Source organism: Numida meleagris, chromosome 8, assembly GCF_002078875.1.
Source record: "Numida meleagris isolate 19003 breed g44 Domestic line chromosome 8, NumMel1.0, whole genome shotgun sequence".
In the NCBI taxonomy this organism is placed as follows: Eukaryota; Metazoa; Chordata; class Aves; order Galliformes; family Numididae; genus Numida; species Numida meleagris.
Window position 1 is genome coordinate 256345 of NC_034416.1, and position 16116 is coordinate 272460.

General features: G+C 42.5%; 1 protein-coding gene across 2 annotated transcripts; it reads right to left on the reverse strand.

Annotated features, from left to right (window-relative positions):
• Nucleotides 315-16096, reverse strand: LOC110403074 (heat shock factor protein 3). 2 transcript variants are annotated; one of them, XM_021405872.1, is made up of 13 exons: nucleotides 15892-16094; nucleotides 14867-14975; nucleotides 13568-13695; nucleotides 10058-10182; nucleotides 9147-9222; nucleotides 8405-8466; nucleotides 7861-7942; nucleotides 7432-7565; nucleotides 5789-6034; nucleotides 5416-5521; nucleotides 4844-4909; nucleotides 3664-3730; nucleotides 315-3078 (listed from the first exon to the last, which is right to left on the reverse strand). In XM_021405872.1, the coding sequence occupies exons 1-13, from the start codon at nucleotides 16009-16011 to the stop codon at nucleotides 2747-2749; spliced, it is 1653 nt and encodes a 550-aa protein (XP_021261547.1). In that variant the 5' UTR covers nucleotides 16012-16094; the 3' UTR covers nucleotides 315-2746. The 2 variants fall into 2 exon arrangements, with proteins under 2 accessions (XP_021261547.1, XP_021261548.1); XM_021405873.1 differs by having other exon boundaries at nucleotides 2936-3431; nucleotides 15892-16096.

Genomic DNA, 16116 nt, shown 5'->3' on the forward strand with positions numbered 1-16116 from the left:
TCACTGGCTTTCTACGCTCTCCATGGTACAACTCATTTTATTTCACATGCCAAGCGTCTCATTTCACTAATTCTGAATCTCAGATTGGATTAGCAACAATTCTTGCATCTTTGATTCCCTAACCTGTGGCTGACAAATATCATTTAAACACAACATCCAAAACATATCCCAACTCAAAGAGATTCACCATAATTCCTGTACTTATAAGCATAGGACCACGGTATGGTCCCTGGGCACACACAGATGCTCACACACAATCATCTATATGGGCAAAATAAAGATAACAATATAACAAAACAAATGCAACAAAACAATGCAGTCCTGAAGTTTAATGATTTTCATTTGCTTCCCCACATGTGCAATAAGCTGCATGTATTCATTGGTCATATGCAGTCATGTTAGGATTAGAGCTCAAGGGGACTAGGGTGAGATCATGGAGTCACTGAATCGTAAAGGCTGGAAAAGTCCCCTAAGATCATCAAGTCCAACCCTCGACTGACAAAGTCGTATTTAGCAGGACAGCACTGTCAGTCCCGAGCAAGGCCTCAGTCCATCAGTCATGCAGTGGCACAATGAGACCTAGTGAAATTTAAAGCTCTTCCTTCCAGAAAGTTCTGAAGACTGTTTGGGAAACGTATCAGCACGCACAGAGGAACATAAACAGAACGTACAAGAATCACAGTTCGGGTTTTGCAATTCCATAGTTTAATTAGTTCAGCGTGTATTTTTTTTTCCTTGCTAATCAGCCTTCTATTGCAATCTTTGTTAGGAAACTAGCAACTATACCCAGTTCCTAGGCCAGTACATAAACCAGACACAGATTCACAAATTTTAAGTTTTCCTAAGCCTCGGTTTCTTACTTCTTAAGAGACAAAGTGTGTTAAAAAAGTATTATGCAATTCAAATACCTGATGGTGAGATGCAGTGAGACCAGACTCCATCATGGAAGAACATGACACTGATCCATCACAGGACTATATTTCAAGTCTAACCTGCTCAGGAAATGGAGGTTACAGAAGATCAGCCCCTCAGAGAACTCTGTTACCTGCACTGTGCTGTTACAACAACACCAAAGAAAAGTTTGGTCTTTATTGTTTCACTCTTGGCAAAAATCAGGACTTTCGGGAAGAAATAATTAAAAAAAAAAAAAAGGGAAGGTGTCACAGATGTAAGGAACCGTTAAAAGCAGGGGAATAAAATGACACTGTGAAGGTGTTTGAGGTGTACACATACTCAGTAGCAAGAGCCTCCTTCACAGCTTAGAAGATTTGACAATGAAGCAGAAATCTAACTTAGCCAGGTCAGCATAGATAATATGCATTATCTAGAAGGCTTCAGCATATCAAAATAACTTGGATTCTTGAACATAAAAAGAACCCAAATCTTATTAGCTCAAAGACTTCAGAGAGAATAAAGCCTGTAAGTAGACCGACTTCCTAAAACTGAAAAACGTCTCCTAGCACTGCAGTTACTTGAAGAATCAGGTAGTGCTGTACAACTGTTTTTCTGCTCCAGGCCTCTTCGAGCTCCAGCAGCTGTTATGGCTGTGGAAAATTTCAGATTTCTGTGAGCTAAGGACAGGCTCTTCCCAACCTGGTGCTGGTGAAAGAGCCCTTGTCCTACTGATAACAGGGGATAAGAACTGATGTCCACGTCACAGCTGTTCAAAGAAGCCAAGAAAACAGTGTAGGAGGGAATTTTGGGGAAAATTTTCTGATGAAGCTGATACTAGCTTTTGTAATTCGCTGTCAATCCATCTAGTTGATTGAGCTTTAAGATCCAACAGGCAGAAAATCCATGAAAAAGTCCAATGTTTACAAAGAGTCAGATAAACAAGCAGCTATTGCAAGCAGAAGAGGAATCTTAACATCATGTCCCCTGTCAGTGCAAGTTACCCATGACTTTTTGTGTGTTCTTGTTTGAAGGATAGCTGCTGGACTGTGCTAGACATCTCGTGAATCAGTCCTACTCAGAATTTCCAAGAACAAGCGACCTACGTGCTAGGTGCAGGTTACTCTAGAAAAGCCGCCATGCAATGTGCATGAGAAATCAGCACTATGCACGGTGGCAAGCACTTCCTACCGCAACACCTACAATCCGTGGCAATGGATGTGTGTTAGCATGTTAAAAAGTAATACTCCAGAGTTCAAATGTAATTTTCCATAGGAAAAATGTTCACTGTACCTAGGAGCAAATCTAGGAATAGGAAAGTAATTTAAGCAGATGCAAACATTTGTAGCCACAAACTATTAAAAAAGAAATCCCAAAAAAAAACCAACAGCAACAACAACAAAAATTCTTAATTCCAATCAGAAAACAAGTCACTTCTTGAAACACCTCAGAAAGAATAAAACCCATGTTTAAAACATTACACAACACGTTACTACATAGCTAATAACAACAAAACAAAAAAAACCAAACAGCCAAACTTTACAAACAGGATACAAACAGATTTCCTTTTGCAATAAGGATATCAGATAAAAACAGTTATGAAATACACTGTGGTATGTTTACAGGGAGGTTGTCCTTCCCTCCTCCCAGTGCCTTCAATCCCATTAGCTCTTCTTTTGAGGGCTTTTTTCAGCTTTCCCACATGTGCTCTCTGCTCACAGAAAGAGAACTTTCTTTAGGTGATATAGAATATGACACTCAGGAAGCAGGAGAGGAGAGAGAAGATCAAACTTCTCACTGATCCATTTATCTTTGCTGTCTATTTCACACCACTAAGCCAGTTATAGATGTAAGTTCAAGAAGTTTCTATCTCAGAGGCTTCTTCTATGAAGTTAGCAACGGGACTGAGGAGTAAGAGTGGGAACAGCTTGTACTCTCCATTTCCATCTTCCGAGAGAGGTGGATCACCCATTCCCAGAGTGTCCACTGGGGGCTCAGCCTGGTTTGCTGGAACTGCCAGTGGCAAGACTGTTTCACTGCCTGATGGAGGATGGAGAGCAGGTTTTTCCTCCAGGGGTGCCAGGAGGAGGTCTTTTGGATCCTCTGTCTTCCCACCAGCTTCACCAGAAGGCAGTTCTTCAAGCAACGAAAGCAGGGGATTGGCCCTGTACTGTATCAGCTGCATATCTGAGGGAAAACAAACATTTTAAACTCCTGGCTCCTACAATACGTAAGTGAAGTCTCTTACTCAAGGCAAGGAAAACTGGAGAGGCTGCTTCAAAACTTGGTTCACTAAAGACAAGCACACAGCTGAGCTCTGACAGATTACACCAAAAGCTGCAAGAGACTAAAGCCTGCAGCTAAGGCTCCTGTGTCTTTTAAGATCAATGTCTGAAACACGCATCAAGTCCCTACACAGACCGCATGCACTGGCATCACTGAAGTAGTAAAATGAGTTGCACTGAATTTATGTGGGTTGTAGCCCACAGAAGAGATACTTCCACAATGGCATTTGCAGTTCTTCTCCTTAATGTGGCACTCTGTCACACATAAGAAAAGAGGAACAGTTAACACCAACGTGGGAAACAGAACAGGGTTTGTAAAACTGAGGCACAGCTTCATTAAGATCAAGGAAATCCCAGTCGTCGTAAACATTTTAAGCCCAGGCCAAAGAAGGAAATAAGCCGTATTACAGGCTAGAAAAATTCCATTTCAATACACAGTTTTGGAAGAGCACGGAATTGTCACAGCTCTCTGTTCCTTCCTGCCCACCTTTGCTTCCTGCTGATTCTCTCTCACTTGCTCCCAGATCTTCAGTGCTGTCTCCCAAGTTTGCAATCTGAAGCAAAAAGGACAGAGAATAAGACAGAGTGCTCAACAAACAAAAATATCCAATTATTTACTGACTGGTTATCAAAATCAGTGGTGAAAGGAGGAGCGAAGAGGAATGAAACAGCTGACCAATGTAAACTGACCTCACAAACCCATTACTGGAGATAAAGGCTAGTAAACAGGAGAAGACACTGTGAAGTACAGACAAACTTATCTTACCAAAATCGAACAGTCTTCTGATTAGCAAATATTTATTTTTCCAAACCAGAAGTTTGTCTTGTTGGAATAACACAGTTAAACATGATTTCATCAATACAATCAAGTTTTGCAAACACTGCTTAAACACAGCAGCATTTTACCTCAATTGTGGTGTAAGCTATTATTACAGGGAAGTCTTAGTTTAAATACTATTTCTAGGCTACAAAATAAATGACAGTGCAAGACTCTTTTTGTAATGTGAAACATTCTTAGGAACAGGGCCCAGAGAAGCAAAATTATACTGAGCTTTTACACGTCCTCTCAGGAAGTTCTATATGGCCGTGTTCAGAATAAATACAACATACTGCGTTTTTTAATTCCCTTTTTGAAAAAATACTTTCCTTCAGCCTTCTGATAGACCGCAGGCACACAATCTGAACTACAATCCCAGATCTCATTATTACTTGGCTAAAAGACAGCAAGCCAAGCAACTCTTCTCACACATACCAGAAAATGACAAGATTTTCTGACCTCCTCTTTCTAAACAGAAGATACAGAAGTAATAGAAAGGAATAAAAAAAGTTCCTCAACACAAACAGCTGATTCAGCAAACACCAGTCTTCTTCTTCCTTATGTTCTCAGATGCCTCTATTATAAAGCAAAGAATACCTTATTTTAAGCCAATTGGCACACCAGGTTATTACCGCAGCTGGAAACAAGACATGAAATTCTTTTGAGAATCCTCTTAAATTCCTGTATGCCAATGGCAATAACAGAAAACATTAAATCACCTAGATTAGATAAAATGGTAGCTTCATCCTGTGCTATCAATCCAGTCCCTACCCTCAAATTGCATCAGTCAAAATTTAACTTCCTACAGCATTTTAACCCTTCCCATCATAGGAGCAAATCTTACTCTTACATTTTCCATACCAGGGGAAGTTTCCATCAAGTTCATATCCAGGGCTGGCAGTTCAGAGTTAAACACCTGAAAGCAGAAACAGATCATACGTAGGAGAGCACATCACATAATAAAGTTCTTAAAGCAAAACTTCAGAGCAATCCCACTCCATCCACCCAAGTAAGCACAGGGATGGTGGCTCCCTGTGCCAGTTAACTGAGCTGACAGGAGAGGAGAAAGATACCATTTTTCCCAGTGATTCCAAGTACATGGCTGAGTTTAATTCCACAGTGCCACGATGCACAATCAACCAAATAATGGGGATGTGATGACATACAACAAAGCGGAGTGTATTTTTATTTTCTTTTGAGCTGTACAAGATGAAAACACTACATGAACTGAGAATGGCTCTCCACATTAGTTTGTACTTTGTTACACTCCTTGGATGACTATGCACCATTCTATCCGTAACTATTCACCCTTCAGGATTTTCTTCTCACTTGATAATTATAACACAGAATAAATTTGTGAAATCTCCTAAGGCAACCTAACCAGTGTTTTTCAGACACCAGAATAAATGAGAAGACACTTACATCGCTGAAAGTTTCAGAACCAAAGCTATACTGCTTCCCAGATAACATTGCTTGAAGCTCTTCAAGGCTGGCATCAATGCAATTAAGAAAATCCTGAATTTCTTCTCTAAAAAAGACAAAATTATACAGTACCATAAGAAACAGTCAGCACTTAGGGCCCTTTTTTGCACCACAGGGCAGGAAAAACCTTTTACAAGTGAGAAGTTAATTTCTGGGTTATTACAGCTGTTGGGCAAGCTGAGTATCAGACTGTGTTACTCACAATCCAGAACAGTTTATTGCCAGATGAGCAAAACCACAGTCCTGCATCAGTTTCAATGGTCCAACTCTTTTCACAACAGGAACAAGGAAGCCCAAAGAGAGAAGTTAATACCTGTCCAGTAAAGGATCATTTTGGCTTCCAGAGTTATTCTCGTTCAAGATGGAGTCAATCACTGACACGGGGTCTTCTGGAGCATTAGCTTGTGCAGTGCGGAGTTCCACAGCAACATTGCCCATTTCACTGGATTTGCTGACATCATTTATATGAACTGGAGGGATAGGTTCTGCACAATGTAACTCATTTGGCTGCGATACTTGACAAATAGGTAAGCCAGGATCCAGAGATGTCTGTGTCTCTCTAGAATGTGACCCAAAGAGAAACAACACACAAGAAAATTCATCAACCATGTTACTGCTCGTTACACATTTAGTATTTAATATTTTAATGCCTAGTGAGGTCAAGTACATCAAGGGCTCAAATAACCAACCATTTTTTTATAAAACAAGGTAAGTGCCCTCCTAAAGGCAAGTGACATCACTTGTTAAAGCCTGTACAGTCAGCACATATTAGCGCAGGACACCCCATTTACACCGATTCACAGAACAGTTTGGGCTGGAAGACATCTTTAAAGATCCCCAATCCAAATGCCCGGCCATAGGCAGGCACACCTCCCTCTAGAGCATGCTGCTCAGCAGCCCTGCCAAGCCTGACTTTGAACACTTTCCATCATTGGTCATCCACAACTTCTCTACCCAACCTGTTCCACCACCTCACCACCCTAATCACAGAATGAATTCTTCTTTATTTCCAATTTAAACCTACCCTCCTTCTGTTTAAAACTCTTGCCTCTTGTCCTGTCACTAGAGACCCTGATAAAAATCTCTTTCTTCTTACTCCCCTTTATATATTGAAAGTCAAGCTTTATCAGTTTCTAGAAACAAGAGATGCACCTTTAAGCTTCTGACTTCTACACAGGAAAAACCCAAAGAAAATTTGTGAATTTTTAAAAGGTTCCATTTTCATTCTAATTTTTTTAATTTATCAGAAAAATCTAAAAGCTTTCTTCTTTCAGCATGGTGACCAAATGCTGGCTCTGGAACTGTTTAGACGGATAATGAGTTCTTAAATAGAACATACAGAATGTTCTTGACTTCAAATAATGAGATTCTGACGGACCAAAGAAGGCATAAGACTACATGGACATGTGGCCGTAGGGAAACTTGTAATATTGTGTCTCTGGAAATAAAAGATTCCAAACTGGTCTATATTTTACTCTGAAGGTTAACAACTGAATGGATTTTCACAAGAACCTGAGATCACAAAAAGAGTGCCCTCCCTCCAGTTGCACTTAGCACAATATTAGCAAGAATAATACTGAAATCAGAGATAAAATTACAAATTTCACATTATCAGTAAACAATGAATGCATTCAGTTTGTTGTTTGGTCAAAAAGTTATGTGCTCATTTGTTGACCAGACAAAAGCAAGTTCCCAGAAGTCGTATCACAGAATCACAGAATGGTTGGGTTGGAAGGGACTCTACAGCCCAGCCACCACCATCCCTGCCGTGGGCTGGCTGCCCCCCAGCTCAGGCTGCCCAGGGCCCACCCAAGGCCTCAGGCACCTCCAGGGATGGGGCACCCACTGCTCTGGGCAGCAGTGCTGGGGCCTTCTGCCCTCTGAGTAAAATGTTTAACTTACATAACGTAACTACTTAACAAGTTAAGCATAAATCTTTCACATCCTTATACGTACCTGTCTCTGCCGCTTGTGTGTGCTACAGCAAGGAGACCATTGGTGGCATTCTCCAGGGTATCAGTGATATCTCGAATGATGAGACCTGTACGATTTCCATCCTCATCATCTGAATTATGTTCAGAAAAAGCCATCTGCAGGATATATCAAACAGAATGAATAAAACAAAAAGGTTTGTTTTGTTTTTTTTTTTTTTAAACATTTACTCTCTTCTCTTCTTGCAGCTTCTATTTCCCATTCAGATTTCATCTACACCAAGTTGCAATGATTTGCATGACTTTACAGACAGGGCAATGCTTTAAATGGGTCTATTTCAAAATAGAGTGCTTTTCATTATAACATTAGGGCACCTGCAGCTGTAAGGAAGACTTCAAGATCACTGTGCAGCATTTTGTCTAACTCACTGTCTCTTTCCCTGCACAGACTTACTGCTTGGCCACTCTCCACAGGTATGCGAACATACTGACGGCTGTACTTGGAAGGTGAAGCACCTGCAGCATCCGTTAGAGACCTGAGACAAAGTACAACGTTAGTGTATCCTTCCACAGTAAACAGCTCTAGCAATGCTGAACATGTGCAGTAGCAGTAAGAACTATTATTCATCCACTTCTAAAACTAGCTTTTTGAAGTTACTTTTAATGAACAGATTGCAGACCGATCAAATTCTAAGTACGCTTTTGGTTTGTAATGAATCAGTAACACTGGCACTTTTTTAGAAAAGAGTTAACATTTCTGGCAACTGTTTCCTTCAAAATATAAAACTATAGTGTACTGCCTTCTCACCCTATTGTTCAGTTTTGAAAAGAAGAAATTCATGCTTTTTTCAACTTCTACCAGTTTTCTCAAGTATGAATAAAAGAACACAAAAGTGATAACAATATTATACACCCTAAGAAAAGCATCTTGCTTCTAGAAGTTGATTCATCTCCACAATGCACATCGGACGCTAGTTCATGACCTATCCAGTAATTACCTTTTTCTTTTGACCCCAACAATATAATTTCCTCGCATCAAACTTAGTATAAATTGAAGAATCTAAAAAGGAAAAACAAAAAGCCAAAAAGAAATGATCAGCTTGGCAATCTGAATGCTAAGATATTAACTCAGACTTAGCTCTTATGATCTAAATAAGCAGGTAAATTAAATATCCATTCATGCCCTTATCTTAAAAAGCAAAATGATAGTTACAAGAGGCATTGAAAAACCATCTCACTTGGACAGATTTTTTTTTAATGCAATAAAATACCACAGGTCACTATGGAAGATTCCAGACCAGAAAGAGACGAGGGATAAACCAGAGAAAACCTGATCCAGTGCAGCAACTCCTACAGCTTCCACACCGATTTCTTGAGAGGTCTGTCCAATCTTTCACAAGCTCCATTCTGTGTGCCTGCAATCTCTTGCTTTAGGTTCCCATTACTATGCACTGACTCCAGCCCCGCATTTACCCCCAGTTAACTTGATTTTCTGGTTTCTCTACAAATAAGATTCACTGAATTGAAATTCTTTTCACTAAGATTTTCTTTAGTTTTTGCTTGTGATTCTTTGCTGGGCTGCTTCTTGGACACTCAGGAACTGTGAACATTTTCGTTATGCTGTATTAATATAGCCTGTTCAGCTCTGTGTCATTTATCATTCTACATAAGCAAAGAATGCCATCAAGTATCACAGAGGCAGGAATAAGGATGGTAGCACTGAAGATGCTGCAATGGTACCTTAGACAGCAGCTTCTGTTGTTGACTGTGCTTCTGCCTTAGAACTGCCACTTCTTTCCACAGGGCCTTATTTTCTCTGCAATGCAGAATAAATCAGAAGACAGAGGATGAACAGAGTTTACTTTATGATTTAGTTTCACAGCTTTCAAACTTTCACAGTACCTTGCAGGACCAATGGCAACATATTTTCCATGGGTAGCTAACAATTGGTTCATCAAATCCACTACTACAAGCTCTGGGTTAAACTAACTCCGTTTTCCCTTCAGCAGGACCAAAAGCTCATTAATAGCACATTCTAATCTTCCACTGTTCCATCAATAATCTTGATCTGAGGTACTCCTTCTTTCAAAGCCTCCAAACCTTAGAATAAGGACACGGTGTTTGGAAACAGGCTAAGTGCAACACAGACCACCTCAGAATGGTTTCAAATAATTTAAAAAACACAAAACCAAACAGGAAGTGGAGTGTATGCATCTCTTGAGCTCTGGTTGATACCCACTTGCATGCCAACGATCTCAGCGCATTACCACTGCCCATTCAAAAAGCACACGAAGGAACAGAGACAAGGAAACACAAAGTCTATTTCCAGTCAGGAAGAAAACCAAACATTAATTCTAGTTGCATCTATCCCTCTTGTGTGTTTAGAAGAGGAAATGATTTGATCCCCCTAAAAAGCTACTACAGATGATGGCAACAAAAAGCAAACCTCAAGATAGCCAAGTAACTCACAGTTTGAATCTCCAGTCTGCTACTGCATTATGGAAACAAACAAGATCCAGAATGCTGTGTGGCATGGAATGAGGATTCTTAGGAAAAACAGTTTCACCTGTTTGCAGTTCAACTGAAACATGTATTTAGTCAAGCTCCATTACATGTAAACAATGCCTAAGTGCTCCTGAAGGAGGCGGTACCTCTTCATGTTCGCCAGTCTGATATCCATGTTGTTCTGCTGCTCCCTCATTTCCTGGACTTCAGAGAGTACTTTGTGTAAGTCCTCTGCACAGACCTTGAGATCCTCAGTTCTCACTGCAGATACCTAAAATAGGACCAAGTTTTACATGCTTTACTAAGGACAGTGCCTTTTACATGCCATTCTGAGTGAGCAGCGCAGCAAGGCTGTGGAAGGGGCATCAATTTCATTAAAAAATTAAGTAGGATTACTAACTCTTACATATCACAAAATACCACAATTGCTAAAGACGACAGCCCTTACGACAACCTCGATTGTCCGAAAATAAACAAGATGTGAATGAAAACACCATCACAATTCAAGCTAAAATCCAAAGCATTGGTTGAAAATGGCCTTCCCTAAGGGGTTCTTCCAGACAGGCCTGGTGAAAGCTTGCCCTCTAGTGTCAAAAGGTAAAGCAAAACCAAAACGACTGACCGAGGAGTCAAGAGGGAATGGTCTCACTCCCTTCAGGCGTGGGTATACCTCCCAGCACAGGAAAAGCAAATTTCCATTAAGTTGCTAAGGAAAAAATACAGGAGTCTAATTACATGACTGGAAAATTTGTCCCACACCAGGTGAACTGCAGATTCCTAAAGCACTGCTTCATCTGTTACCTCTCAGTGACATTCCAAGACTTTGTAGAATTGAATTCATGAAGTCAAACTGCTTTTCTACCCACAGCAAAACTTATAAATGCCACCTCTTCAGTGAGGGTGGAAGAGTTATTAGACAGCAAAGAGCTCAGTTTCTCCCCCCCACAGTTCCACACTTAAAATATTCCAGCTCCTTTAGTAACTCTGTGGTGGTAGCATTAACGGCTTATGTCCAATTGAAGTTTAAAAATAATATATACAAGTTTTACATACAATTTTAAAATAATGTTTTAAAATCATATGAATGATATGTACAGGTTTTGTAGGCACAATTTAAAAAAAATTATTTAGCCAAATACAGACTGCAATCAAATCAAACGCAGTCAAAGCAGGTAACCACCACATCTCCCTTCCTCCCTAGCTGCATGCTATCATTTTACTTGTTTTGTTAAAATCCAAGAGAGACGTGGAAGCATCTGAGATGAGCCTCCTGTTTTCATGCAGGTTGGCTCACAGATCCCCACATCTCCTTTTTATTAAGAGTGGTATTAATTGGTCAAAATTGACCAACAATGCTGTAAAATAACATTCCATCACTTTGCGATGAAACAATGCAATTATGAAATTTTGTGCTAGAATTTCTCCTGCTTCTAACAATGTTCTTACACTAGCTCTTTTACACTAGTTTGAGGAATAGACTTGCAATTTCATATAGACTTCTCAAAAGCTGTAACTGCAGGATCATTGTAGGATTGTCCACTCCAGCCCAACCAGCTGGCTGTAACCTCTCATGCTTTTTCCCCAACGTTTTGATTCTGTTTCAGAGTAAAACATCATTCACCAAGCTAAAAGGCAGCTGAGCAATTGACAAAGATGGTTCACAGCCCCCTGCCGGTTGCTAGCAGACAAGCAGCAAATGTTTTCCAAAGCAATTGGGTATAATGTGTGGTTACAGCATTTTGATGTTAGAGCGCACATTTGTTGTTTTTTTTTTATCTTAACTACTTTTATAAACTCTGGGGAGACCTAATAGCAGCCTTTCTGTATCTAAAGGGGACTATAAGAAAGAAGGGGACAGACTCTTTAGCAGAGTCTGTTGTGACAGGACAAGAGGAAATGGTTTCAAACTAAAAGAGAGGAGATTTAGATAGGTTATAAGGAAGAAGTTTTTTACAATCAGGGCAGCAAGGCACTGGCACAGGCTGCTCAGAGAGGAGTGGGTGCCCCGTCCCTGGAGACATCCAAGGTCAGGCTGTACGGGGCTCTGAGCATGGATGGAACTGTGCCTGTCCCTGTTCACTGCAGGGGAGTTGGACTAGATGACTTTTAAAGGTCCCTTCCAACTCAAACGATTCTAAGATTCTATGACATTATCCCTCTGCAGAAATAACTGTTTTCTTAGTACAATCCAATGTTAAAAAGGATGCACTGAATGGCCTGACAGTTCTTTCCATCTACATTTTCAGATGCTTCATTATTTGTTGTAGATAGTACCATATGCTAATATACTTTATGTACCCTAAAGGAAATTCTGATTCCTCTTCAGCACATCACCTCTTCATGGGAAGGATACCCAAAAGATGCAGACAGGGGTGGAAATTTCAAATGCAGCCAGCATACCTCTTGGAAGAAAAGCCCAACTAAGACATTCTGCCAAGTACAAGGAACAGTTTTCTTCCAAGTTTGTGACTACATAATACGGGTGTCAAGACTGAGGCGCATCAACAGAGATCCTAGCCCTAACAGGGAAATGGAGTAAACAAAGGAAGTCCAGCATTTAGATGCTCGCCTGTTCGAGGCTTAAAAGTCACTTCATAGCACATACTGAAATACATTTCCTTTCCAGACAGTAAAGAGCAAGAAAAGCTAACGGACATTTTATTCATTGCAAAAATCACATTTCCTGTGCAACAAAGAATATATTTCACCAGAATTTACAGGAATGTCTTTGGCACTAACTAGAGCTTTTGTCTTTTCATCTAGAGTACTCCACCCAGTGCAACACTCATGGGATACATAGTGCCATACGTAATGTCAGCAGCTGACTGTCCCAGCATACCAGAAAGGAAGGTGTGCAAGCTAAGACAAGTCAGCAGTTACAGCATCTGCAAAGAGCAGAAGTCTGTGTCAGAGAAGCAACTGCAACTACATTTGATCAACTGTGATTCTGAGCAGAGAGCTCAGCGAAGAATCAATCAAAACACAATTGTGACTCTAGCTAATCCTCAAGCCTACTCTCTGCTTTTATTAACTTGGGCAATGTAGCTACCACATTATGACACTCTAAAGAAAGAACTCTGAAGTTCAAATGTCAACATGATGTATCATGATAGGTCTTTCTCTGGCAGCCAGGACATTAGTAGCTGTAACGTGCAAGCAGAGAATACATATATATGCAGATACAGTTAAGACAAGGCCCAAATGTACAAAAGAAAGCTAGAAAGTACCTAAAAAAAAAAAGCAGCTTAAAATATAATTTATATGAGCTTGTCCAAATGAACTGATTACTGCTGCCCATGCTGTAACCACCTTTATCATTAACGAAACTGTTGAACACTGCTGGACCCAACACTGACCCTTGAGGTACACCACTTGTTACTGACCTCCAGCTAGCGTCTGTGCCACTGATAAAAGCTGTAGACCTTCTTCTGTGTGTTGCTAGACAACAACAGGGTGCATTTTGTTTAACAGCTGACAAGAGGAGGCCAAGCCAAGCATTAGTGTGGCATTCAGGAGGGAGTTGCTAAGGCTTGCCAATGCACAGCTTTGGTTCTCCTGGAATTTGTTGGCTGTAAGTGTTTGAAACACTCAGAATTGCTCTAGACAAGCTTGTTTTTCAACAAAAACAGTGAAGTAAATAAATGTTTAGACTGTACCTTGCGTTTTATGTTTTCCAATAAATGTGCATTTCCTTGCTTGAAGAAAGGGTGCTGGAACTCAATGACTGAGTTTTTCTCTGCTGTAATCATACCATTCTCCAAAGCAACCACCTTCCTGAAACCATCTGTGGAGAGGGATTGAAATAAAGTCATTTCTTTTAATGTAAATCTTTACTGTTACAAAATGGAGCTAAAGAAAACCGCAAAGCTATTGAAATACCTACAACTACACAGTTATTGGAAGCAGGAGCTTCCTTTCAGTGCTCAACCATTTCACTGTTCTGATCCCCGCAGACAGGGAACGCACCCACCACACCACCAAATGATCTTTGCAGGTTCTACAAACAGCATGCAGGGCGCAGGCCTACTAGTCCCGGGAGGCAAGACAGTCCAAATAATCATAGAAGCAAGTCAGCAGAAATTTCTTAGGACACCTCGCATAAAATCTTGTCCCAAAGGAATGGACAGTATGTCCCACCTTCCCTTTCATCCCTATAAACTCAGGTGACTGAGTATCAAAGCAAATGCTGTTGTATCCCACCAGAGTCTACAGAATAATAAAAGGAAGAGAAATTAGCCCTCAGCCTATGGCAACACAGACACATACAGTCTTCTTCCATCCCAAACTGCCTGCATGAAATAAGATATTGCCAGCTCTATTTCCACTACTGCTTTAAATACCAAAGAGAAGATGCAAATTAGTTGACAGACCAACGCGTATCTTCCCCCATTCAAGTTTTTTAACACGGTTGGTGTATTCCAGCCTCACTGCACCCCGAAAGCACTATCATGAGAAAATTTCAATTTAAGCAGCATGAGGAGGAGGCTGCCATCCTACTGCATGCCTTTATAAGAATATTTGTATTTTATCATTTAACCGTGTAATGAAACAACTGACAATTGTTTCTTCGCATAACAGGCAGACAAAGCATCCTCTCCTTTCCCAGGAAGGACTCACTTAAGCACTTAACCCCCTTACTCCAAAGGGAAAGTCTAACCAAGGCAGCCAATTTCTGTGCAGTCTGTACCTCCACATGGCCCCAAACTCATCTGCTACAAAGCAACTATTTCTGCTTCGCACACTGACCTGACTTGGGATTGCCATCTTGTTCTGACTTCACTGCCCGTACACGCTGTATACACATTACCGAACAGGCAGTATGTGATGCTCACAAGTAGAGCAAAGAAAACACAAACAAGAGACTCAGTCCAGCTTAAGCCATCGGTACAATTAATCTTGCTTCAACAGAGGAGGCAACACATATGCACACATGCACAGCAGCAGCTGATGCTTACACATGTTGAGCTGTCGGATGAAGCTGGAGATGTTATTGTGTTTAAAGTACTTGGGGAGCAGCTCCTTGGCAAACCGCTGCTCATCCAGGATGCAGAAGTTCTCACCATTCTGGGAAATAAGAGAGAGTAACAGTGGGGTCAAGCATAATGTTTCCGAGGTGCTGCTTTTAAGTCAAGACCATCGATAGAGCCAATTCCTATGACATGATGGGCAAAACACAGCAAAGGGCATCACCTGAGAGGGCTTAATGAGTTTTCAAGACTGTAACAAAAAATTGGGGGAATAAAAACGTTTCATGGAACACTCCTCTGGAATTGTTTTTTTTTTTTTTTTCTTCTTTAAACTCCGAAGTTCCGGCCTCGAGCCAAAGAAAAACCGTTCTAACAACAGTCCCAGCCCAGGAAGGGCTCGGGCCGTGGGCCGCACCAGCCGGGAGCAGCGCGGGGCGGCAGCGACACGGGGCGACCGGACCCCCCCAGTCCGCACCTCGCGGAGCCGGATGGTGCTCGCGCGTTCGTGGCGATCGCGATGGGAAAAGAACGGCTCTCTTCACCTTCGGCTTTTAAAGGCCGACACCGGGAGAAACGGGCGGAAAAGGGACAGAACGAAAGTCAGCGCCGCCGGCGTTTGTGCCTGCGTGCGGCTGCGGTGTCCCCGCCCGGAGGAGCGCAACGCCAACGCGGCCCTCCGCATCACAAAAGGAAAACATTAAACTTAATGGGTCCTCAGAGCGCCCTACTGCCGCGCGCCGCTCGTTGCGCCGTCGGGGTTGGTGGCTCAGACGCAGCGCCCGGGGCAGCGCCGCTCCGCTCCGAGCGCCGCGCGGTGGGGCCGGGACGCGGCACAGGACCCCGACGGGCCCCGCTCGTGCCATGCGCCAGCGCGCCCGGCCCGGCCTGGTGCGTCCCCCGCCGCAGACCCCGTGCGGCCCCGCTCCCCCTCCGCCGCTGCCTCCCCTGGGCCTCGCTCCCCGCGGGCCCTCGCAGACCGCCACCGCCTCCCGCTGCCCCGGGGCCGCCCTCACCCGGCTCCAGCAAATGACGTCGTCGCTCTGCGGATCCTCCACCAGGGCCCACAGCTTGGCCAGAAAGCCGGGTACCGGGGCGGCGCCGGGGGCGCCGGGCAGCGCCGACCCTTCCCTCATCCTCAGGCCGGGCCGAGCGCTCGTGCGACGGCCGCGCGGGCGGATCCCCACCGGAGACCGTGACGCCACGGGGGGCAGGGCCTGCGGGCCGGGGCAGCCCGCTCA